Source organism: Notolepis coatsorum, assembly GCF_963971535.1.
Source record: "Notolepis coatsorum genome assembly, chromosome: 7".
In the NCBI taxonomy this organism is placed as follows: domain Eukaryota; kingdom Metazoa; phylum Chordata; class Actinopteri; order Aulopiformes; family Paralepididae; genus Notolepis; species Notolepis coatsorum.
In genome coordinates, this window is record NC_140171.1 from 103,127,666 (window position 1) to 103,152,852 (window position 25,187).

The 25,187-nt window shown below is 45.9% G+C and overlaps 1 protein-coding gene across 1 annotated transcript in view; it reads left to right on the forward strand.

Moving 5' to 3' along the window:
* LOC311231295 (sarcalumenin) overlaps positions 1 to 18,108 on the forward strand; it is a 41,421-nt gene extending 23,313 nt beyond the window's left edge. Inside the window, exons 2-8 of the mRNA XM_084317839.1 lie at positions 1,210 to 2,385; positions 7,232 to 7,318; positions 8,031 to 8,126; positions 10,137 to 10,253; positions 11,901 to 12,134; positions 15,447 to 15,796; positions 16,180 to 18,108. Coding sequence (XP_084173965.1) covers positions 1,210 to 2,385; positions 7,232 to 7,318; positions 8,031 to 8,126; positions 10,137 to 10,253; positions 11,901 to 12,134; positions 15,447 to 15,796; positions 16,180 to 16,674 — 2,555 coding nt within the window. The 3' untranslated portion in view covers positions 16,675 to 18,108. The remainder of the gene's footprint in view (positions 1 to 1,209; positions 2,386 to 7,231; positions 7,319 to 8,030; positions 8,127 to 10,136; positions 10,254 to 11,900; positions 12,135 to 15,446; positions 15,797 to 16,179) is intronic.
* The last annotated feature ends 7,079 nt before the right edge of the window (positions 18,109 to 25,187 follow it).

Consider the following 25,187-nt stretch of genomic DNA (forward strand, 5'->3'; position numbering starts at 1 on the left):
AAAAATAAATAAATGAAAATGAATGAAAACACCTTCCTAACTGTAACTACTAGGATATGTCACTTCGGGTCATGGAACAGCTGCCGTGCTCTTGGTTTGGTGAAGTCTGTACAAGAATATACTATACTGTCTGTTGGCAAACCTCAAATAGTCCATCCAAGCCTAAGCGTCACCATTCAAGGAGCTGAAATACGAGTTGTGTTCTAGTCTAGGCAAGCAGTGATGTAAAGAAAATAAACGGTCTGCAAAGAACTATAGGACTGTTTGGAAACAAAGACTTGAATGAATTATGGGTGTGCATTGTAAATGCACTGAAGTAATGGTTAGGCTACCTCTGTCATTTCTTACTTAAAAAAATTAAATACTACCTCATTTATACTATTTATACTACCTATTTTATACCCAGTTTAATCACCTGTGCGTTGTATATTACTATTGTACTTTACTGTTACATTTGCACTCTGGTTGGATGCCAAACATATTTTTGTTGTACTGTACATTGTATTGTATATAGCTGTATAATGACAATACATTTTAATCTAATGTAATCTAACATAACATGTTTTCAACTCATGGGTCATGAGTTCATCCTTTATGTATTTACAAGGCATTTATTCTGGTTAAAACAGTGACATTTCAGTCGCTGGGACCTTCATCAGACTCAGTTGTACAGTGTTAGTATACTTCATGTGGTATACTACTGAAAAATGTGGGTACACTATGTCCTCCTCACCCTCTTATATGTATTTCAATAGTAATTAGGATGATATGTGGATATACTCCAAGGTGCTGGGTATATCCTGGATGCGTGTATATGACCCACATACACTGTATGAGGTGTATAAAGGCCCCACACAGACCTCCTAGCCAATTGTCAGATGAAAGTGTGGGATTCAGACAGTGTGGGCTGAATTTCACATCTTAGTGCTAAGATCTTAATTTGTCCTGTATTGTAAAGAAATGGTGATCAAAGACAGAGCAGATTTTAGTCATCCGGATCAGAGTGCCACATTGGACTAAATAAATATCCCTCTTCTCTTCTCTCCTCCTCTCCTCACCTGCCTGCTCCCCTCCTACCTGCTTCTCTTCTCTTATCATCTCCTCTCCTCTCCTGTCTTCTTCTCTCCTCTCCTCACCTGCCTGCTCCTTTCCTACCTGCTTCTCTTCTCTTATCATCTCCTCTCCTCTCCTCTTCTTCTCTCCTCTCAGACCTACTGGCAGAGGCCTCCATACACGATGAGGAGGCTGTGGTGCACATGCAGCTCCAGCAGCCAGACGAGGAGCTGTTCTCCTGCGGGTGTGACCCTACGGAGGAGCATGCGAGCCAGAGCTCCTCTAATGACACCCCGGCCCCAGAGAGGGCAGGGTGCCAGCCCTGTAACCCCGCTGCAGCTTTTGGCACTGCTGCCGAAGATGAAGAGGACGAGGGACCCGTTTCTGCTGAGGAAGTGGTTTCTATTGAGGAGGAAGAAGAAGAGGAGGCAGCTTCCCAGGAGGAGACCGTAGAAGAAGAGGAGGAGGAGGAGGTGGTAGCACCTGAGGAAGAGGCTGAGCCTGAGTCATCAGAGGAGCTTGAAACTTCGGACAAGGAGAGCGCAGAGGTGGAGGAGATACTAGAGGAAGTGGAGGAGGTCATTGAGGCTGAGGAAGAGCCTGCCCTCACGGAGGAAGAGGATGAGGCAGAGGAGGACATAGCTGCAGAAGAAGAGGCAGAAGAGCCTGCTGCTGAAGAACCAGTTGAGGAAATTGTTGAGGAACCAGTCGAGGCAGCAGCTGAGGAGGAGGCAGTAGATGAGGAGGCTATCGAGGGTGTTGAGGAGGAGGCTATCGAGGCCGTTGCGGAGGAGGTTGTCCCAGAGGAAGCTGTGGAAGAGGAAGCTGCTGCTGTGGAGGACACAGCTGAAGAAGAGGTAGCTGAGGTTGTGGCTGAGCCTGAACCAGAGGCTGAAGTAGTGGAGACTGTGGAGCCGGAGGTTCTTCCAGAGCCTGAGCCCGAGGTCATTCCAGAACCCGAACCAGAAGCGATTGCGGAACCTGAAGAGGAAGAACCGGAGATGATTCCAGAACCGGAGCCAGAAGCAGAAGTCATTCCCGAACCCGAGCCTGAGCCAGAGGCGACGCCAGAACCCGAGCCAGAGGCTGCTGTGGAGGAGGCCGCTCCGGAACCTGTGGAGGAGGTAGCTGTGGAGGAGGCCGCTCCGGAACCTGTGGAGGAGGTAGCTGTAGAGGAGGCAGCTCCTGTGATGGAGGAGGCAGCTGTTGTCGTGGAAGAGGCAACGGTGGAGGAGGTGACAGTGGAGGAGGTGACAGTGGAGGAGGTGACAGTGGAGGAGGTGACAGTGGAAGCCGTGGCTGCAGATGAGCATCCAGAGACACCACGCAAAGGTACAAAAATAACCTTCCGAATCACACAAGTGTTTTGTGTGTCCGTGTGTTTTGTACGTGTCGATATCTATGTTTTCAACTCACATTATTATCTGTGCCGTGAAAAGTAAAGATAAATAGAATTCAGCACTACAGATCAAAATACAGTCCGCGATATACATTCTAAAATATGTATATACATTCCAAAATATACAGCCAAAAATATACAGTAAAATATGTAAAAATCTTACATATTTCTTCACTATAGCTGGTGTCCGACATCTCACTGTCATTATCTCAGATAGTGTAAGCTGCTAAAAGTAAGCTGGGTCGTGTTGCAGTATATAGGTCTATATGTCTCCTGGGGGCACTGCTTCAAATACCCTCCAGTTGACAGCTAACACTGAGGAGTCAGTACTGCTGTAATCAATGAAGCTTTAACACACTCCACCATTTGGTGCCTGGGTGTTGACACCTGGTATTAAAGACACCGGGGGAGTCTTCCAGCGTTCTCCTACTCCTTTACTCTGATCCCACTTCCAACCCACCCCCTCTCTCTCTCTTTCACCCGTGCCGTACCCCCCTCAGAACATGATACTGTGTGTCTGGCCAGAGGGGCATCAGGAATAACCCCTAGTACTGAAATAAACTGACATGGGGGGTGGGAGGGACAGCCTGATAGAACAGTTTGGCCCCAGCTCAGTGCACACATGGTCCGGTCTCTCAGAGCTCAGGAAACGAGTAACCTTGGAGATCATGTTTGTGTTTATGTCATCCATGTTAGCTGTGTTTTCACTAAGTGGATGGTGTTTAAACACAGCAATAATGTTTAATAACATGGCCATTGCACACATATAACTATATATTCACAGTCAGTGAGCATGTCGGACAAATGCCAAAGTCGAAGAGTTTTCCAGTGGTGGAAAGTATTTTTACTCAAGTACTGTACTTAAGTACAATTTCGAGCTACTTGTACTTTATGTGAGTATTTTCATTTTAGGGAACTTTATACTTTTACTCCACTACATTTCAAGCTAAATATTGTACTTTTTACTCCACTACATTAATCTGAACCCATCAGTTACTAGTTACTTTGAAGAAAAGGATTTAGCATAGAAAACATAATATATCCAAAATAAAAAAGTATGAAGATTATATACTTTCACATTTGAAGCCTGTCAACTTCAAGAGGACGTAATCAGAGCAGCATAACTGGACCACATACCACTTTAACATAACCTTTAATCAGAGCAGCATCACTGGACGACATACTACTTTAACATAACCTTACATTGACTGCCAGTCAGCAGGGGGCACTGTGGGCCGCCAGTGCTATGTTCAATGAGGAGAATGCCGTGTTTGCAGTGCTAAAAACTATCTTAAATATTATAGCTATGGATCTAATAACGTTGTCGATTGTCAGTGAGTTTCTTCCAGTCAACATGCAAAAAACAGATAATTTTTTCATCCGTACATTTCCGTTTTATACCGTGGTGAATATGAGTATAGTTTGAGTGATTCTGAGTAATCCCAGGAAAAGACGCGAAAACAGCGTTTTTGTGTTATTCAATAAACACGTTGCCATTCCTCGCTTGGATCAACAATCAACCTGAAATCAATGCTAGATTATCGGTATTATCTTTCATCATGCACACATGAAAGGTGGTTTGGAGCGGGGCGCCCATCCGTGCCGTGATGTGACCAACGGGACACAGCACACACACATACCACACAGACATGCTTCGATCGCACGATTGGTAATATATAGTCCTTACCTTGTCTCTGAAGTACTGCAAAAAGAATAATCCAATTATCTGATTGCCATTCCAGATATCCACAGCGATCCTGTCTCCGACGTTATCCAGCATTGCACATGAACGGATGGGCGGGGTCAGTTGTCCATGCCATCCATATAAGCGCTTGTTTTTCCGGAGTGTTTAGAACCCGCCAACGCCAATGTGGCCGCCTGCGATCTCAGACACATTCAGGAGAGCATGCACAAGGTGCCTCGATGCATTATGAATGGCAATAGCGAATAAAAGAAATAACGAAACAGAAACGTAGATCTACGTTTTTTGGCACTCAACGGTCGGGCCACAGAAATGTAGATCTATGTGAACGGAACTGAAAGTGTTAAAGGTCCTCTGTCTTATAAATAGCCTTTTCCAGTGTTTAGCATTGTTTTCTAGCAATGCGGGTTTGTATCAATGGGGTCTGTGTCTCTAATTCTCATTTTGGCTCATCAGTCTAGTCTCGAGTTCACGAGATCCTCCCTCACTGAACTAAGCCATTCTGATTTGACTGTTTTGCTGACGTGAGTAAGGCACTGGTTGTAGTCACAGCCCACAATCAACAATTCGCTCAACAACAGAGCGAGTGGAAATACTGACACTTCCTCAAACGGGTTGACGTGCCCGGGTGCCGACAGAGACAGCAGAGAACGAGCGAGCGAGAGAGATAGAGAGGGAGAGAGAGAGAGATAGAGAGGGAGAGAGAGAGAGGGAGAGAGAGAGATGGAGAGGGAGAGAGAGAGAGAGAGAGGGACATGGAGCATTTACACACAACCTCCCAACCGTGCGCGCGGGGCAGGAGCTTCTCCACTCGCATATCACTGTCAAAATATCATTGCACACGCTCCCATGCGCACGCCCGTCAAGTCAAGTCAGTTTTATTTGTATAGCACATTTCCAGGCAGCGGCAGCTGACACCAAAGTGCTTCACAAGCAAGTTGATAAAAACAAAATAGTGTGAGGCAAGGTATAAGATTAAAAGAAAGAAAAAAAACATAGCAAAGCAATGAAAGCAACAAAAACAAAACAAAGTGCAAGATATAGGATTAAAAACATAATAAAGCAATGAAAGTAATAAAAACTGGTAGGACACAGTAAAACAAAGAGGATAGAAGGGCCAGGGGTCTAGTGGTGGTTAAGTAGGGGGGAAGGCCAAGGAGAACAGGTAGGTTTTCAAGAGTGATTTAAAAGCCTGTACGGTCTGGGCAGTCCGTACGCTGAGGGGGAGGCTGTTCCACAATCTAGGCGCTGCGGTGGAGAAAGCTCTGTCTCCCCTAGTCTTGAGCCTGGTTCTGGGTACCACCAATAGCATCTGGTCAGCTGATCTGAGGGTTCGTGGGGGGTGTGGCGGTGCAGGAGCTCGGACAGATAGGATTCCATATTCCGATCCGTGCAATAATATTCACAGGGGTATATATTCTCATTTGAAACAAGTTACCAATGCATTGTCCCATGGGATTATGCCCCCCCGCGGCTAAATTAATTAGTATCCCCCTCCATCTCTCTATATCTCTCTCTGTCTGCCAGTGCAGACTGTGGGTGACTGTCACTCAAAGTGCTTATGGGCGGACCCCAGCCCAAAACAGCTTGAAATCTTGAAGTGGAAAAATGCTGCTTTAGAGTACTTGATTAGAAATACAAAACAATGAATTTTTTGGAAAAAAACTTTACAGATGTGTTCCATAGACTCACAGGAATTGTGTAAAGTTGCCCAAATAGTGAAAGGAATAGTAAGACATGTCCCCTTTAATCACGGCAGCATAACTGGACCACATACCACTTTAACATAACCTATAGGGGTCAATGGATCGAGGCTTGAATGCTCCCAAGCACTGGAATACACAAACGTCATGTAGAATGTGTACTTTTACTTTAGATACTTAAGCACATTCAATAGCAAATACTTCTCTACTTTTACTTAAGTAGAATTTGAATGGAGGACTTTCACTTTTACCAGAGTACTCATTTATCTGAGTATTTCTACCTTTACTTAAGTAAAGGAACTGTGTACTTCTTCCACCACTGGTTATGTCATATGGAGTCATCTCCTGGGTATGTATACCAGTTGACATTAACACTTTCTGTGCCGTTCACGTAGTTCTACGTTTCTGTGGCCCAACCGCTGAGTGCCGGAAACGTAGATCTACGTTTCTGTTTCGTTATTTCTTTTATTCGCTATTGCCATTCATAACCCATCGAGGCACCTTGTGCATGCTGTCCTGAATGTGTCTGAGATCGCAGACGGTCAATACCGCCGCCTAATGCCTTGCGGCCGCTATTGCACTCCATTTGAAACGATGTAGTTTGTTTTCTCGGCCGAGCTGCGGCGTGGGGGCGGGTTCTAAACACTCCGGCAAGACAAGCGGTCACCACGGTTGCCTCAACGAGTTCATCCGCCCGCCCGTTTATGTGCAATGCTGGATAATGTCGGACAAACGATCGCGATGAATATTTGGAATGGCGATCATATAATTGGATTATTCTTTTTTCAGTACATCAGAGACAAGGTAAGGACTATATATTACCAATCTTGCATTGATCCGAAATTCTTTTGCCCGCGATCGAAGCGTATCTGTGTGTGTGCTGTGTCCCGTTGGTCACATCACGGCACGGATAGGCGCCCCACTACAAACCACCTTTCATGCGTGCATGATGAAAGATAATACCGATAATCTAGCGTTGATTTCAGATTGATTGTTGATCCAAGCGAGGAATGGCAATGTGTTTATTGAATTACACAAAAACAGTGTTTTCGCGTATTTTCCTAAATTACTCAGAATCACTCAAACTATACTCATATTCACCACGGTATAAAACGGAAATGTATAGATGAAAAAATTATCAGTTTTTTGCACGTTGACCGGAAGAAACCCACTGACAATCGATGGCGTTATTAGATCCATAGCTATAATATAAAATATAGGTTTAGCTCTACAAACAAGGTGAGCGCTTACATGGGGTTAATGGGTGGCAAGGCCTATGCACTTCCCGGAAGGGCTGTGGCACCCGATGTCTTAAATGTGTGTCAGGTCTGATGGCCTCCTTATAGTTGACTGACAATCTGTTCCTCCAATCAGCATCAAAGGCGGGGACACTCAGAGACCGCACCCACATCGAAGAGACACTGGGATTGGCTAACTCCGAGCCCTCAGAGGAGTTTTCAGGTAAGGAACTGAGAATGATGGATATCATCTCGTCTTCATCGACGAGTCTAAGACACAACTCAGAATCTCAAATGACCGTAGCTTCAGGTTGTTTTTGTAGTGATTCTAATTCGTTAGAGACGACTGCACCGAGTGAAAGTGCTGGGGGGAATTCACAGTCACTCTTTCCAATGAAAAGGAGAACCAGATGTGTTTTCATGCATATGAAAGGCTGCCCGACACAGCTTTGCTGGGATTTTCTGCTATGGTATTCTAAAAATTGTTTCATGATGTCGAACAGACTCTGAAGTTTGATCGAAGTCTCTCTGCGTGTATGGTGTAAGCGAAGGCTGCTCTGTGTTTGTGCGTAGTGCATGTGTGTGTGTGTCCAAGCAGGTGGTTAATCAGTGTACTGTAAATATAACTCTTACAATGAAAGCTTCTTTGTTCAGAACAGTCAGGTTCATAATGTCATCATTGGTAGGGTTGGGTACCGTTCACATTTGAACCGATACCAGTACCAGTATCAGTTCCTGGAAGTCAGTGTCGGTACCCAACCCTAGTCATTGGGCCCCAGAAAAGCTGCTCCGGGTCCAGAGGTCCAAGTGAACAATCTCCTCTCTTCCCCTGCTATCGTGTCTTCTGCCGCCTTGTCACGCTGCTCTCCCTGTGTGTGTGTGTCTCTCCCTGTGTGTCTCTCCCTGTGTGTCTCTCCCTGTGTGTGTCTCTCCAGATGCTATGAAGAAACTGCTGCATGTCTACAACTCCGCCATCAGGCCCCTGGAGCAGGCCTACAAGTACAACGAGCTGAGGCAGCACGAAGTCACAGGTAAAGCCAGATATGATAAGATATTTCTTTATTGATTTGATTTGAAATCTTTATTTCGAACATGTAAATAAAACTAAATAAAACAAAAACAAATCATTAATCTCTAGCAATAAATGTTTTTTTTTTTTTTTTTTAATCTTTTTCCCCCTCCTTTTTCCTCCGATTTTCTCCCATCCCAATGTTAGTCGTTATGCCAATTCCCAATCCCCTTCCTGGTCGCTGCGCACTTACCCCCCACAGTCGGTCTGGGAGAGTGGAGGCTACCACGTGCTTCCTCCGACACACGTCCAGCCAATCAACCGCTTCTTTTCACCTGGCAGCGCGGATTCTCACTGAGAGGGTGTAGCGTGTGGAAGGATCACACTATCCCACTTAGATCCTATCCGCGCTTAGCAGGCGCCCCGACCGAACTGTAGGAGTCGATGTTTACAACGACCCGGACCCACCCCGCCAGCTTCTCCCACCCTTTAATACTGCCAATTGTATTAGTGTGAACGGCCAGCCAAGCTGGTGACAACCCCGGAGCTGTGAGCTGGATTCGAACAGGCGAATCCAGCAATACATTTTTTTAATAAAAAATAACAAAAAAAATAAAAAATAAAATAACTTGATTCAATTTACATGTTCGAAAAGGGGTAGGACCCCTTTTCCACTACTCAAAATGAATGTAATTCCTTACTTATTTAAATCCTAGTAGTTTAATTATTTAATAGTGTAACATTGCTCTTTTAGGCAAGAAAAATATCACGCAAAATAAAGCCAGAATGGAATCCTGTGAAATCCAGTGTTGTTACCTTTAGGAAGCCACTCAGGGCTTGGAGAAACAGAGCCTCTGTTGAAGACTTTAACTCACTGAAGGAGTGGATGGATGAACCAGTAAAGTATAAATAAAGTCATTATCAAGAGAACATGACAACAGCACACAGAATCAGAAGCACTTTACTCACCATATACCATACGACACATTGAGATATGTTACAATAGGATATAACATAATACAACGTAATACGATACGATACAATAGTACTCTATTAGTATCTATTGGTCATTTAAAATCTTTAATAGTAAACCGCTTAACCACAATCTGCAGTTGTTTTTAATTATTTTAAATGTTTGATTGATTGAATTTCTGTTTCTATATTTTAATTCTTGTATTTATTATGCGTTGTATTTATCAACGTCATTGTAAATGAGAGCTTGCTCTCAATGATCCTTCCAGATTAAATAAAGATTGAATGAAAGGGTTGGAGGGCTGGTTGAGAAGGTTGACAGCCCTGTTGAGGTGATGGGTGGTCTTGGTTGAACTGTCTACCAGAGGAAGGCTTTTGAAATAGGTGTAAGGAACCTAGAGAAGCTCAATAAAGACGGTAGAGCACTTGAGAGCAGAGAGTATTATCCCGGTCTAAAAACGAACTATCAAAACGTACAGGACCTGTATCTCTAGCCAACCTGGAGAAAAACCTAATGTTTTATGATGTGAAATGTGCGCCCCCATGTGGTGCAGGGTGAAAGTTTATTGTAGTACCACAGGCTCTGGTACACAGAAGAAGTATTTCTGGTAAAAGAAAACCTTAAAAATACTGCATATTGAACTTCATTCAATTAGCATGTACAGGAAGACACTACCAAAGGACCTAGTATGTCCTCCATGCTCTGTAAATAACTTATGTACATAGACCGATATGCCCTAACATGTTACTTGTTTATTGCACAATGTTACTTGTTTATTGCACAATGTTAATTCTATTATATGTTATTGCACATCGTTGCGGGCAAGACCACCCGCATTTCATCGTATACTTGTATGCCGTGACAAATAAATCTCTTGACTTGATTTGACTTGACTAGTTCTCTCAATCATGATTAGTCTTGTCTTCTGTTTGATTGACTGGCTGTCTCTCTGCCCCCCCCCCCCATCCGTCCCCATCTCTTTCTCTCGCTCTCTCTCCCCCCTCTCTCTCCCTCTCTCTCTCTCGCTGCTCCCGCCCTCTCTCTCTCTCTCCCTCCCAGCTGGGGAGATCACCTCTAAGCCCATGGTTCTCTTCCTGGGACCCTGGAGTGTGGGCAAGTCCTCCATGATCAACTACCTGCTGGGCCTCCATGGCACCAAGCAGGAGCTCTATGCAGGTACAGTACATATGACTGCATGGCTGCAAGGCCAGATTAAGAATTCAGAGGCCTCTGGGCCAGACTCTTGTGGAGGCCCCCACACACACATACACAGTGGCGTTTTTATATGTAAAACATTGGTGGGGCAGCCACTAACCAATTAGGCTACATACCAGGCAAACTACAGTAATCAAAATGACAGTAATCGTTGTTCGCAAATTTCGCACACCACATATCAGGCATAGGCTACAGGTAAGCCTGCATTGTTAGTCGTGAAAGCAAATTAATCTGTCCACGCTGAATTAAACCCTCTATTTTCCTCAGACTTTCCTTTTTTTGGATTTATCCATGGTTAGCTTACTGGGGGGTCGGAAACTCAAGATTAGCCACTTGCAGACGGCAGGGAGAGGCGCGGGGTGTGACGTACTGTATATTTTAGTTGATGAAATATTTTTGTTGCCTAAATATTTTAGTTGATGAAATATTTTTTCATTTCAGTGTCACAGTATGACATCGATCTCCAAAATAATAATAATAATAAATAAAATAAAAAAGTTTAAAAAAAAATTATAATTGGAGGCCCCTCGTCACTAGAGGCCCCCTGCATGGCTGGTGTGGTGTTTACTGGTATCAGGCCTGGAAACCGTGACTCCTGGGATACTATACTATACTGTATCTGGGGGCGACAGTGGCTCGGGAGGTAGAGCAGTCGTCCGGTTTGATTCCTGCTCCTCCTGGGCAGCGTGTCAAAGTGTCCTTGAGCAAGACACTTAACCCCTAACTGCTCACTTGTAAAGTGCTTTGGATAAAAGCGCTATATAAATGCAGCCATTTACCATTGATCACAGTGCACTACAGCCGTGTAACGTTTTATTTCAATTTCAATTATGCCATCCCACAAAAATGTAAGATTTGGAATTGGTGGTGTCACTTATGGAAACACAAACTCTTCTTGCTGGGCTGAAGGCAGCAAAGAAGCTGTTAGCTATGCGCAGAGAACCCCCTCATTCACTTGCTCTTAGAGCATGAGGTATTTTGCACATTGTGTATAGAGCTTTTGACAGCTTGCATGCATGGAGCGAAGGAAGCAGCAATTGCAATCTGGAGTTGGTCTGGCAGTGCAGTTGAAATCCATTCTAAATTGAGATGGGGATGGTGGTGGGGCGCCTCGGTGGCCGCACGCTGCGTAATCACAACGTCCTGGGTTAGAATCCGGCCCAGGACATGTGTTGCATGCCCTCCCGGGCCTCCCCCATCTCTTCTGCCGACTGTCCTATCAATAAAGCATAGAAAAGCCCCCCCCCCCCCCCCCCCCAAAACATAGATGGGGATGGAGGTGATAGCTTGGACCTTGGATCTCCTTTATCCCCCCCCCCCCCTTTTTTTGTATTTAATTTAATTTTTTACTTCTCCACTTATATTATATATATTATATATTTGTTTAAAAAAAAATCCTTTTCCTTTTCTAAAAAGTTAATAATTTAAAAGTACAATTTACTCATTTATCTGAGTATTTCTACTTTTACTTAAGTAAAGGAACTGTGTACTTCTTCCACCACTGCATCTGCCCACCTTTCTCCCCTGCTTATTTCTTTCTCTTACTCCTCTCTCTCTCCCTCCCTCCCTCCCTCCCTCCCTCCCTCCCTCCCTCCCTCCCTCTCCCAGGTGCTGAGCCCACCACGTCAGAGTACACAGTAGTGATGCACGGTGACAAGTACCGCACGGTGGAGGGCATCGTCATGGCAGCGGACAGCTCTCGCGCCTTCTCGCCCCTGGAGAAGTTCGGCCAGGGCTTCCTGGAGAGGCTGGTGGGCATTGAGATGCCCCACAAGCTGCTGGAGAGAGTCACCTTCGTGGACACGCCCGGCATCATCGAGAACCGCAAGCAGCAGGAGAGAGGTGAATTGAATTGAATTGAATTGAATTGAATTGAATTGAATTGAATTGAATTGAATTGAATTGAATTGAATATAACTAATATTAAATTTGTCAAGTCAAGTCAAATCAGTTTTATTTATATAGCACATTTTAAAACCTCTTAACAGGCACCCCCAAAACTGGCCATTTTCGTTTTCGTTTTTGAGGATTGCATACTTTTTTTGCAAACCAAAATACTATACTTTATACTTATACCACATGCATGACCCTGGTCTCTTTTGAAAGATGACATTCTGAATTTTCTGATACAGTAAGGAAAACTCACCTTTAGTGTTAATGAAATAGAGTAACATATGTCTGAACTTGAGTTGTAGAAAAACTTTTTTCTGTAGTAGTTAGTATTCCAGAAGTAGTATTTCCCCACAATGGCTGGAAGCTTAGAAAACTCCCGATATCCATAGCCTGAAGTCTTATGTAGTACATGTCTAGATTTCATAAAGATCCGTTCAGAAATGAGTGATTAGGAGTGATTTTAGTAAACTGTGTACAAAATAAAACGCAGTTTTCTCATAGACTTCAATTCATTCTGCGTTTTTTCTCTTCCTGTTTTCGCTAGTGACTTTTCACTTAGATCCTAGATCACTGGATAGCCACACTCATTGGCTACAACCCTGTCTAATCATTTTCGAGATCGCCAAATGATTGACTGAACTAGAGCCCCAAGAGTCGGGAGTGGTATTTGCAAATATCGGCATGTAACTCGAGAACCGCTGAACGGATTTTGTCACCTGAAAGGGCTATCGACAGGCAACAAATGGGGCTTTAATTCGATATATATATATTGTATTACAAAATATGCACACCCGAGCCACTAGTGGTCGCCAAAGTGCCGGTGGGAAAATCGTCCTCATGAGGGCACACATGTGGGCCCCTGCAGCTTAAGAGGACAACAGCAGTTGACAAAGTGCTGAACAATTTACACAAAATTCAAGATACTATACTCAAAACCATATGAAACTATAGGGCGGCTGGGTGGCGCAGCGGAGATTGCGTTCGTCACCAATGCAAGAGACTCCGGTCTCGAATCCGGGTGTCAGCATTGCCTCCGGCTTGGGCCGGCCGTCATACTGGCTCAATTGGCAGAGTCAGCGGGTGGAAGTCGATGGGTGGTAATCTGGACGTTGTGGACAGCGACTCCTACAGGTCGGTTGGGGGACGCCTGCACAGCAGGGACAGGAAATAGCGGGGGTAGTGTGAGCCTCCCACACGTTACACCTCGCCAATGAGAGTCCGTGCTGGCAGGTGAAAAGATGTGACAGGCTGCCTCCTCGTGTACCGGAGGGGACACGTGATGCAAGGCTTCTATCCTCCCTACAACCGACCAGTGGGAGGCATATGCAAGCAACGCTCAAGACAGGGGAGGGGAGAATTGGAAACACGAAATTGGGATGGAAGAAAAATAGAAAATAAGGAGAAAAAGTGGATAAAAAAAAAAACATATCAAACTATTTAAAACATATATACATTAAAATCACATTAAAACTAAGCGGATGCACAAGGGATTTAGAAGGCCAGGCTGAATAGATGGGTTTTAAGCAGCGATTTAAAAGTGGCAAGTGACTGGGCAGACCTAATATTAGCAGGTAGACTGTTACAGAGGCGCGGGGCAGCCACAGCAAAGGCTTGTTCGCCTCTGGTTTTAAGCCTTGCTCTGGGGACGTCCAGGAGCATCTGGTTAGAGGAGCTCAGAGCTCTGGACGGGGTGTACTGTGGACATGCAGGAGATCTGCGAGGTAGGGAGGAGCAAGGCCATTTAACGATCAATAACAGTTTAAAATCAAACTAAACTAGCACAACATAAAACACAGGCATAGACAGGGTTACACATTAGAAACACGTAAAAGACAGTTCATGCTTCCGACTTGTTGATCACTTTGCAGATTTAAGGATGCTAATGGCACTTGGAATGAAGGACTTCTTGAATATATTCCTAGTTGCCAGGGGGACTCCATAGCACCTCCCAGAGCTCAAGAGCTCAAACTGGCTGAATAAAGGATGGGAGTCTGCCAAGATACTCCTCGCCTTCTTCCTTGTTCTTTCTTATAGGGATATGTATATAGTGTATGAAGGTGATATCATTTTCATTTTGTATAGGTTTAGTTTCAGCAGCTCATAGGTTTATAGGTCAAATGTCATACTGTAACACACACACACACACACCACATCATCATAATGAATGCATCAAATATAATAATAATAATAACAATACATTTGATTTATATAGCGCTTTTTACAGTGCTCAAAGAGGCTTTACAGTATGGGTTAAAAACAACAAAACTAACAAAACAAAACAGCTAAGGGGCCAACAGCAAGAGTGAAAAGGACGATATGGCATTTTTTTAAAGGCCAAATGAGGTATGGATGTAGTGCAAATCTCTTTAATAAATAGATAAATATTATGTCGTTTTAAAGTGTCTAAAGTGAGTGTTAAGGTGAGTGTTTGTTTAAAGTGAGTGTGTGCATGTGGATGTGTGTGCAATGAATGTAGATGGATGGGTTGATGTTACATAGTCATTGAGCATCCTGATGGCCCGGGGATAGAAGCTCCTTCTGAGTCTCTCTGTACCGGCCATGAGACTCCGGTAGCGCTTCCCTGGGGATAGAAGCTCCTTCTGAGTCTCTCTGTACCGGCCATGAGACTCCGGTAGCGCTTGCCTGGGGATAGAAGCTCCTTCTGAGTCTCTGTGTACCGGCCACGAGACTCCGGTAGCGCTTGCCTGGGGACAGAAGCTCCTTCTGAGTCTCTCTGTACCGGCCATGAGGCTCCGGTAGCGCTTGCCTGGGGATAGAAGCTCCTTCTGAGTCTCTCTGTACCGGCCATGAGACTCCGGTATCGCTTGCCTGGGGATAGAAGCTCCTTCTGAGTCTCTCTGTACCGGCCATGAGACTCCGGTATCGCTTGCCTGGGGATAGAAGCTCCTTCTGAGTCTCTCTGTACCGGCCATAAGACTCCGGTAGCGCTTCCCTGGGGATATACCGGTAAGCTCCTTCTGAGTCTCTCTGTACCGGCCATGAGACTCGGGTAGCGCTTGCCTGGGGATAGAAGCTCCTTCTGAGTCTCTCTGTACTGGCCATGAGACTCCGGTAGCGCTTCCCTGGGGATAGAAGCTCCTTCTGAGTCTCTCTGTACCGGCCATGAGACTCCCAGTAGCGCTTGCCTGACCGCAGCAGTGCAAATAGGCAGTTGTTTGGGTGACTAGAGTAAATATCACACCATGCTGTACATTCAACAGGTTATGTAACTCTGATCCTCCTCCTCCTGCCCCATCGCAGGCTATCCCTACAACGAGGTGTGCCAGTGGTTCATCGACCGGGCCGACCTGATCTTCCTGGTGTTCGACCCCACCAAGCTGGACGTGGGCGGTGAGCTGGAGATGCTCTTCAAGCAGATGAAGGGCCGCGAGTCGCAGATCCGCCTCATCCTCAACAAGGCCGACAACCTGGCCACGCAAGACCTGATGAGGGTCTATGGAGCTCTGTTCTGGAGCATGGCACCCCTGATCAACGTCACAGAGCCTCCCCGCGTGTACGTCAGCTCCTTCTGGCCCCAGGACTACGCCCCCAACACCAGCCGCCAGCTCTTCATGAAGGAGGAGACCTCTTTGCTGGAGGACCTCAACCAGGTGTTTCTCCCTTCTTATATTTTGAAACATTTACAAGGTTTATGCTTCTAATAAAGCACCGAAGTTGTCATACCAGCCAAATTCTTTTCCAAGAGGTGTTTTGGCTGCACTGTGAAAGCCTCTGAAACAGACTATGCATTTTCTTCCTAATCTTATAGATTTTAATATTTGGCCAGACAGGGGCTCAATCTGGTCAAATGTCGTAGTGTGCAACATTGATTGATTAATTTACTCTGATTGGCTGTTTGATAATTATACTCGCTCTGATACATGATTGTAATCAAGCCATTACTAATTCTATTACTAACATCTCTCTCTCTCTCTCTCCCTCTCTCTCTCTCACACTCTCCATCTCTCCCTCTCTCTCTCCCTCTCTCTCTCAGGTGATTGAGAATCAGCTGGAGAACAAGATTGCCTTCATCCGCCAGCACGGCATCCGCGTGCGCATTCACGCCCTGCTGGTGGACCGCTACCTCCAGACCTACAACGAGAAGCTGGGCTGGTTCAGCGACCCCTACGAGGTGTTCCACGACATCGTCTCCGACCCGGACAAGTACTACATCTTCAAGTCCGTCCTGGCCAAGAGCAACGTGAGCAAGTTTGACCTGCCCGACAAGGAGGCCTACCAGGACTTCTTTGGGGTGAACCCGGTCACCGGCTTCAAGCCGCTCTCCACCCTCTGCAGCTGGTCGAGCGGCTGCCTGCTGGAGAAGATTGAGAAGGCCATCACCGTGGAGCTGCCGGCCCTGCTGAGCAGCGTGAGTAAACCGGACGCGCCTGCCCCCGCTCCCGCCGCAGCGGCGCCTCCGCCCCCTCTCCCCGGCACGTGCGAGGGTCCCGGGTGTGAGGCCAAGAAGAACCCCTGGCGGAGGCAGTGAGGCGCGGGAAGAGAGGGAGAAGAGAGAGGGAGACGGAAGAATTGAGGGAGAGGGAGGAGAAGAGGAGGAGGAGTTGGGACGGCGGTCGCCAGAGGCTTTCCTGAGATGACCCTTGCCCGCTTGCGTTTGTGTGAACCGGACATGGAGGACGGAGGAGGGTGGGGTGGGGTGGGGTGGGGTGGGATGGAGGACGGGTGGAGATCATGTGTGGAGGACGAGGAGAGCAGGGACCTTTCCGCACGAAGCCATTTGGGATTATTCTCTCTAGTAAACGATATCAATTCGTAAAATGAAAATGAAAATTCAGAGACTTCTTCTGTTTCGCCTCTTGTGATGTGAATGGAAACAATAGTTTGTTGTTTTATTTTCTCATTGTTTGGAAGTTTGTACTTTTATTTATTCAAGTTTTCCGTTTATCCTAATGACCTAAACACAAGAAAGATGTCGGCAGAGGCTACTTCTTCTGAGATCAATAACGCCACTCTGATGTCTTCTTTGTAGATTGTAAGGTGCAAGGACTCTGTCTGTCCTGCTCTGCTGTACTTATCCACTCCTCTACATATCTACGTTTGTTTGAAATGGTCTGAATCCGGAATTGAACTTGTTCATTTTGTTTTCAGTTTTTCATAGGTTGAGTTTTGGTTCACATTTTGCCAATTATTGATAAAAAAACATACTTCATAGACAAAGCCATGGCGGCTGATCATACAGGTCAGCCATTCATCCAGGCGGCTGGACTGGAACATCCTAAGGAACCTAGGTGAAAAACAGAATTATTTCCACTTTTTCGTGTACAAATGTACTATTTAGGTTGTTTCGTTCAGTCTGTGATAAGTTATGCATGCAATTTGGGATTTGTATGAGGATATTGTTTGGTTATATTTTCATCACACTCTAAAAGCTAACTGCTCCAGGGTTCACTCCAGGGATCACTTGGAAACAGTCTGAGAACCACCTTTGTTTCAGGCGGACCAGGGCGCAGTTACTTGGTGCTGTCCAAGTTCAACTGGGTGTATTCACCTCCCCAAACCAAACCAAACCAAACCAAACCAAACCAGGGTAGTAAACTAATTCCATGGTTCGATTCAAGCGCACCAAAACAAGGCAGATGTCATCGATATGCCCTGAAGGCATAAATTATTCTCTGTGCCCTCGCAGAGATTCCAGTTTAGCGTAGAGATTTGTACTACCTAAAACCAAAATGTGATTTTTCTTTTATTTGACCCGTCTACCTTTGGTACAATTAGGTTGGCTGATTCTAACGCTGTGTTTGTTCCTTGTGGTCTTTTATAAAAGCAGGCCTCATAATCTGTCCGCAGTGTCCTAGCCATGTAACATTGCATTTGTACATTTGATGCCATTATGGCGTTTTGCCTTCCATGTTGCTAGTTTTAACTCCGCAGTGTAGCGTATCAAGTGGACGTTTCATTAAAAGTGTAGTATTTTCCTTGTAGAAAGGTCCTTTTGTGACTGTGATTCTTTATGTGATTTATTTGAAGAAGAACAACAACAACAACAACAACAACAACAACAACAACAACAACAACAACAACAACAACAACAACAACAACAAATAAGCCCTATTAGCCTTGTTAGGCTACAAAGGGATAGAAGATTTAAAAAATAATATATATATCTTCCCTGAAATCATATATTATTCTTTGCTACCTTGCAAAATGCAGAGGAAAGGGGTTTGTGCACACACACACACACACACACACACACACACACACACACACACACACACACACACACACACACATTGCTGGGTACAGACACCAACTGATGTACTGAACACAAATTTAATCAAAGCAAGAGCGAAGGCAGACAGGCGTTGGGGCTAAATCCTAATTAATTTTCAACAAACAAGTGCGATATAGAATATATATATATATATATATATATATATATATATATATATATATATATATATATATATATATATATATGATATATATATATATGATATATGTGACACCTGCATAAGCACACTAACCCAAACCTCCATGAAATGAACAATACAAATGAGGATGCTGTTCTTTTTTTATTATAAGATCCTGCAGCAGCAACAAACATCCACCAGGTGGCGTCTTCACCCAATTAGAGAGTGTAAATCTAAAGTGCCTTCTGAACCGTTGACCACATAAATTACAGTAGGGAGTGCAGCTATTTTTAACCCAGCATGTCGGTGCCGAATATGGAACAGAAAATAAAAGCAGAGAAATATTTTGTGACCTAGTGTCATTCCCAATCAGTGGGCAGCAAACAAGCTTTATTGAGTGGATAAATCCTGCGGTTTCTGGTAACTTTGAAGAATAATTTCCAAAACGTGATAAATTATGAACATTATTCACTTTGAGGAAGGAAGCAGTCAGAGCTTGTAAAACTGTTCCACCAACTATAGCATAAAAAAGCTTTTAGATACAAATATATTTAACAGAGTTTGTATTATTATTATTTGTTTAAATTTCTTCTCCAATTAAAAAAAAAATATTTCTTTTATACTTCACACATTATTTACACATTACATTTCAAATACTTGTATACTATTACTTACATATATTTATATATGTTTTTACTTTAATTTTGTCTACCACTGGGTAGATTAGTACAAATTGCCAGTTATCAAAGCAACTTCTACAGAGCAGAATCATCTACAGAGCTTCTACAGAACAGAATCATCTACAGAGCTTCTACAGTGCAGAATCATCTGTAGATGATTCTGTTCGGTAGAAGCTCTGACGATAATTCTGTTCTGTAGAAGCTCTGTAGACAATTCTGCTTTGTATAAGCTCTGTAGATGATTCTGTTATGTATAAAGCTCTGTAGATGAATCTGCTCTGATGAGCTCTTTATTCTACAGAGCTTTTACATAACATAATCATAGAGCTTCTACAGAGCAGAAACTACAGAGCTGTATATGGAATCAACCTTGAGGGTGGGCCCTCAGTTTAAATCATGATAACAGTAGGCAATAATACAACACAATAAAAACAATAAAAAGTGGGCAACAATAAAAACATAATTAAACAATAAAATACAAGCAAGACACAAATAAGAAATCAGTAAAACAGTTCATGAAGCAGGGAGGTTTGAGATCATGGTTTTAAATTGCCCATTTTAGTAGTAGAGAATATATTTTTAGCGTGTGTTGAAGATCCTTCCACTAAAATAAAATGCCGACTTTCCCACAGTAGTTCAGACTGTGCCCGGGGGACCTTAAGCGGACACCAGTCATTTCAGCAGGTTAGATAGGGTCCAAAGTTCCAGCATCATTGCAATAGCTTTCGGAAAATGGCCTTATAGATAAACAGATGCCAATGTTTATTACGCCTCTCTTCCAGAGAAGACCAACCCACCTTATCATACACGATACAATGGTATGTACCATAGCTATCGCCAGCAATAACTCTGAGAGTCGAAGGAGGAGAATTTCTATAAATTATTATTATATCCTCATAATCCAAAGGAAAACTGCTTCAGCAATCCTTTTTCTATTAAACATATGGAAACTCATTCTGTTTTTGTAAAAGAAGCCACATTTCTTGGAAAGGAGCTCCTTGGAAAGGAGCTACGTGGACATTGTATCTTATTTTTCTCTCTCTCGCCAATTTACGAGAAAAGCTAAGACATAATGTCTGCACCTTCGGAGGGTTCGAGCGCTCACAACGTCACCCTTCACCAGCGCTTCTCCATTGCCGCAACCGCCGTGCGTCGTGGGGCGGCTCTGACTCCGCGGTCGTGGCAGTCGGATATGCCCGGGGGCGCCCGGTGGTGAGTCTGCTGCCTCTCCAAGGGGCCGTTGAGCCGCCGTCTCCCGTGAGATGGCCTGGTTCCGGCCCTGGTTCCCCCGCCAGTGGACAGTCGGCCGATAAGCCGAACGCTCCTCTGGTGGCTAGGGATTTGCGACGCAGACTCTTCGCCTCTGCTCGCTCCCGTCATAGGGCGGCGAGCTGCAGGGGCGAACGGCCTGGCTTTGAATTTGTGCTGGAGCCGGACGAGAGTGCTCTTGCCTTGTCTCCATTTCCGATGGAGACTGAGGATCACATGGAGGGGGCGAGAGCGCTCTTGTGCCCCAGTGGAGATGTATCATTCTCCCCCTCGGGGTGTGGCAGGGAGTGTTGCGTCTCCTTGGGGTCCCTTGTTCTCCGGTGTTGGGGTAGAACCTCCGACCCTGAGACAAGATGCCCAGCTATCTGCCGCGTCGGATGGTGGCGCCCGACATGGCAGCCTCCCGTACGTGAGGGACGCGAGTGACGTGGAGGGAGGTATGCAAGGGGAGTTGCTTGCCTTGTTCCCCGAGCTCATGGCGGCTGCCGCAGCCGCTAATGGCGTGGCGTTGCCGCAGCCTCTGCCTGCACCTGTTCCTGATGACATGATAGGTCATCTCTGGCAATGTCGTCCTGTGAGAGAGACAGGCGTTGTCTGCCCATTCTTCCCGTCAATGGAGGCCTACGTGAAACAGGGACAGGTAATCTCCCGCATCACTGGCCTTACCCCCGCCTACGTGCCAGTCACGCGGGTGGCGGGTTTGGTCCAGGGGCTAAATGACGGGGTGCCTCGGCTTGATAGCCCGATGGCATCCATACTTTGTCCCCGAAATGGTGTGGGAGCCGTTGCGGAAGCCGGTTCCCCAAGGGAAATCGGCTAGGCAGATGGCTAATTGGAGTGACCAGGCGTACATCGCTGTGACTCAGAGCCTAGCTGCGACTTCTAACATCGCGCAGCAAGCGTGCTACATGTCGGGGATGATGGCGGGCGGGTCGGTATTGGATGAACATCAGCAATATCTTCACACCCAGTCGGCTGGAGCCATCCTGCACCTTACCCAGCTGCAGGCGATAGCCGCCGGGAAGGAGCTCGCCCTGGCCACTCTATCCCAGCGCCACCTTTGGCTGGAGCAGGCGCGGGTGCCGGAACAGAAGAGGATTCCCCTGCTCACGGCCCCCCCTCTCCGATGCTGGGCTGTTCGGGTCGGCCATGCAACAGATGACGGCTGCCTGCAGAGAGATGGAGGAGGAGCGCTCTGTGCTCCAACCCCATTTCCCCCGACCCGATGCCACCGGTGATGGCCGAAAAAAGCAACGCCGGCAGAGGACCGCGACCGTTGCCTCCGCCACCACCGCCGCCGCTGCTGGGCCTTCATCGAAGAAGGCCAGCAGTGGAGGGAGTGCCTCGTCCGCCGCAGCCAGCCGCCCCACGCCCGGAGGTGACGGTAGGGATCGATGTGACCAGGCGCCCCAGAACCGTCCCTCCGGGCCGGCTCCCCATGGGGGCAAGCACCGCGCTGCACGTGGCAGGCGCCGCTAGTGACTCCCCTGTTTACCCCTGTCCCCTTCCCCTCCCCAACATATCATTTTTTGTTACTAAATAAAATGTCCCTCCTGGTGGGGGACTGTTTTTTGTTACAAACTGTGTGTTTATTCAATATTATATATTGGGGATACGATGTGTAAACCCTCACCTACTTGTGGGGTTGTGTGTTTGCTTAAGAGAGTAGGACAGTTTCTTGTAAATTGTTCTGGTCGCTATATATATGTGTGCTTAGCAAGGCCTGTGGCTAGCACTCGGTCGAAAGACTTGTCTTCCCTCATCATGAAGAAGACTGTGTTCTTCTTGCAATAGTAAGAGTGAACTTTACCTTTTTTTATCTGAGGGGGTTGTGTGTATTTTGTTACGTTTGGGAAACATGGCATCGAGTCCACAACCTGCTTAGAGTGTTTGCCTACAGAAGTATTCATATATGTAGCTTGTACCGAGGTCTTTGACCCTCTCTTTAAACGTCTGTGTTTTTCTTAGACATAAACACGGGTGAAGTGTTCGCACATGAGCCTAAAGCCTTGTATGTAAAACCTGTTCGCAAACGAGTTTATCGTCTGTGGCTGGCGTGCAGTTGTTTTAGCTTATCCTAGTGGATATATGCTTTTTCATGTAGCATGCTAGGTAAACTGGTATCATCGCTGCTTGTTTGTTTTCATCGTATCCGAGGTATGGGGTCATGAGGGGGTGAACTGATAAACCCCTCCTCCCTTTTTTATTTTTTATTGGTCAGGGGGTTGGACCTCCTGTCCTTGGGGCTTCCTGTCACGCTGCTGGGTCAGCGCGTCACAGGGTAGGGAGAGGGGGGGGAGGGAGTTCCCTGGTCCCACGCCATATTTGGGCAGGTGGGTCACGGAATTCCCCCCGCCATAGAGTACGTCACTGGGCGCGTTTCTATTGGTCGTGAGACTTCCGTGAGTTCTTTTCAGGCTCCATGTTGTGGACCAAAGATTGGGTTATGCGGTGCGTGAGAACTTTGTTTTCTGCTCTGCGCTCTGTTGCATATGTATTGAGCTTTTGGTCACGCAGCTCAATGTTACATATATCTTTTCAATTATTACTCACGTGGGAGGTCTCTCTGGGGGTTACCTGTCTCCTCTCTTTTATACAGAGCAGGTTTTTAACAGGGGTGTTTTCCCTCGGACGCGTCATATGGGACCCATATCTGTGTCTCTTGGCCAGCTTCCTGCCGCTCTCCCAGGCGGCTTGGAGGGAACGTTATCTGGGTTCTTGTTAGAATTACCATTGATGTGTTTTGGGTTTCGACATGTACATAGTGCTGGCCCTGGGTGCTTCTGTGTGGAACCACGCATGGGCTGGCGCGCCTTGGTTGCTCATCATGGAAACAGCGTTTTTCATGGAGCAACTAGGATGGAGTTTTGTCTCTTCCGAGCGCCAGTGTACTAGGTTAGTCTCGACGAATTCTCGTTCATCTCTGGGGGGAGATTTCGGAATAGATCAAAGCATTGGCGGAGGGGTCTCACACCCTTGGGGTGGGCCACCGGGCGCGGTGCATTTGTAACGGATATGTGCCGCGATAGTGTGACTACGGCACATAGAAGTGTGTAAAACTCACTCCCCAGAGGCATACAAACTGAGCGCTTAGAGGGGAATTCCCTTCTTGGCGCAACGGTTTGTTATGTCGGCCCCGGTGCAGACGCCCGGGGTTCGACTCCCACTCGAGGCACGGTCGAATTTCGTGGCAGGTGCTAGGTGGCACATGCTACAGTGGTGCCGTGACCCGGATGCCTTGGGTGGTGTGAGTTTAGGGGGGGTGAATGTAACGGATATGTGCCGCGATAGTGTGACTACGGCACATAGAAGTGTGTAAAACTCACTCCCCAGAGGCATACAAACTGAGCGCTTAGAGGGGAATTCCCTTCTTGGCGCAACGGTTTGTTATGTCGGCCCCGGTGCAGACGCCCGGGGTTCGACTCCCACTCGAGGCACGGTCGAATTTCGTGGCAGGTGCTAGGTGGCACCTGCTACACATTCATGTTCTGACCGTCTTGGTGGCGCCCTCTGTGATGTTTTAGATCGACAAGTGTACCTAACCCCTCTTAGGACTGGGGATGGTGGTGTGATTAGGACACAGGACTGGTTATGGTCGCGCCGGACCAGGTCAGCAGTGTTGGGAAAGTTCACTTTCTACATGAACTAGTTCAGTTCACAGTTCAAATTTTTTTAAATGAACTAGTTCAGTTCACAGTTCATAATTCAAAATGTTGAACTAAAGTTCATGGTTTCAAAAATGAACTAATTTAGTTCTTTTTTGTTATTTTTTTATTTATTTTTTATTATAGATTTTTCACGTACAGTTACTTACATTACAAAAACACACATTGGGACAAGGGTGGGGGGGGGTCCTCCAGTTCATCTCTATGCCATCATCCACACCATAAGCAAGCAAAAACAAAACAAAAAGAAAAACAAGCACAAAGGAAAGCAGACCAAGACAGGCACTGTACAGTATTGCACTTGCCTCGAGCGCATTCACATGTAGACATACATATATTTATTTTTTCCTATCCTACTGTAGGTCTGTCCATACAATGGGGCACTGGGCCTTTAGAAGGATCCGATACATTTCAGCAGGATAATAGTCTAATAGTGGGGCCCACCACACCTCCTGAAAGGAAGCGTCGTTGACTCTATGCATTGCACAGTGTCTTTCATGGGGTAGGAGCACACCGAAGATCTCTCTATACCACATTTGTAAAAATGGAGGCTTATCCTTAATTCAGTTTATCAGAATGCATTTCCGGGCTGAAAGTAGAAGTTTATCAAATCGTTTGAATTGTAAACTCTTTTAAATGCATACGCCGACGTCTAGAGGTAGAGTCTGACTCTGACTGAGAGAGTGCTGCTGCTGCTACTGCAGCTCTCGGCTTCTGCGCGCAGATTCCTGTTCCACTGCTTGTTGTGAGGAGGAGTCTGATGACGTAGCAGGGGGTGACAGGCTGGTTGCCAGATCGGGTGGTTTTACGCATAATCTTTAAGCCTGTTTACAGTGTTTTAACTGAGTTTTCGGCTGAAATGCATTATGAATATGGCACATATTTGAACGCCGTTATAATAGAGTGCTGAGAATGAACGCACTTTTGAACTCCGTTACACAGGGTTGAGAATGAACGCGTTCTCAATTACGTTCATTTAGCGGATATACAGGACACTTTTGTATCACAAACAGTACT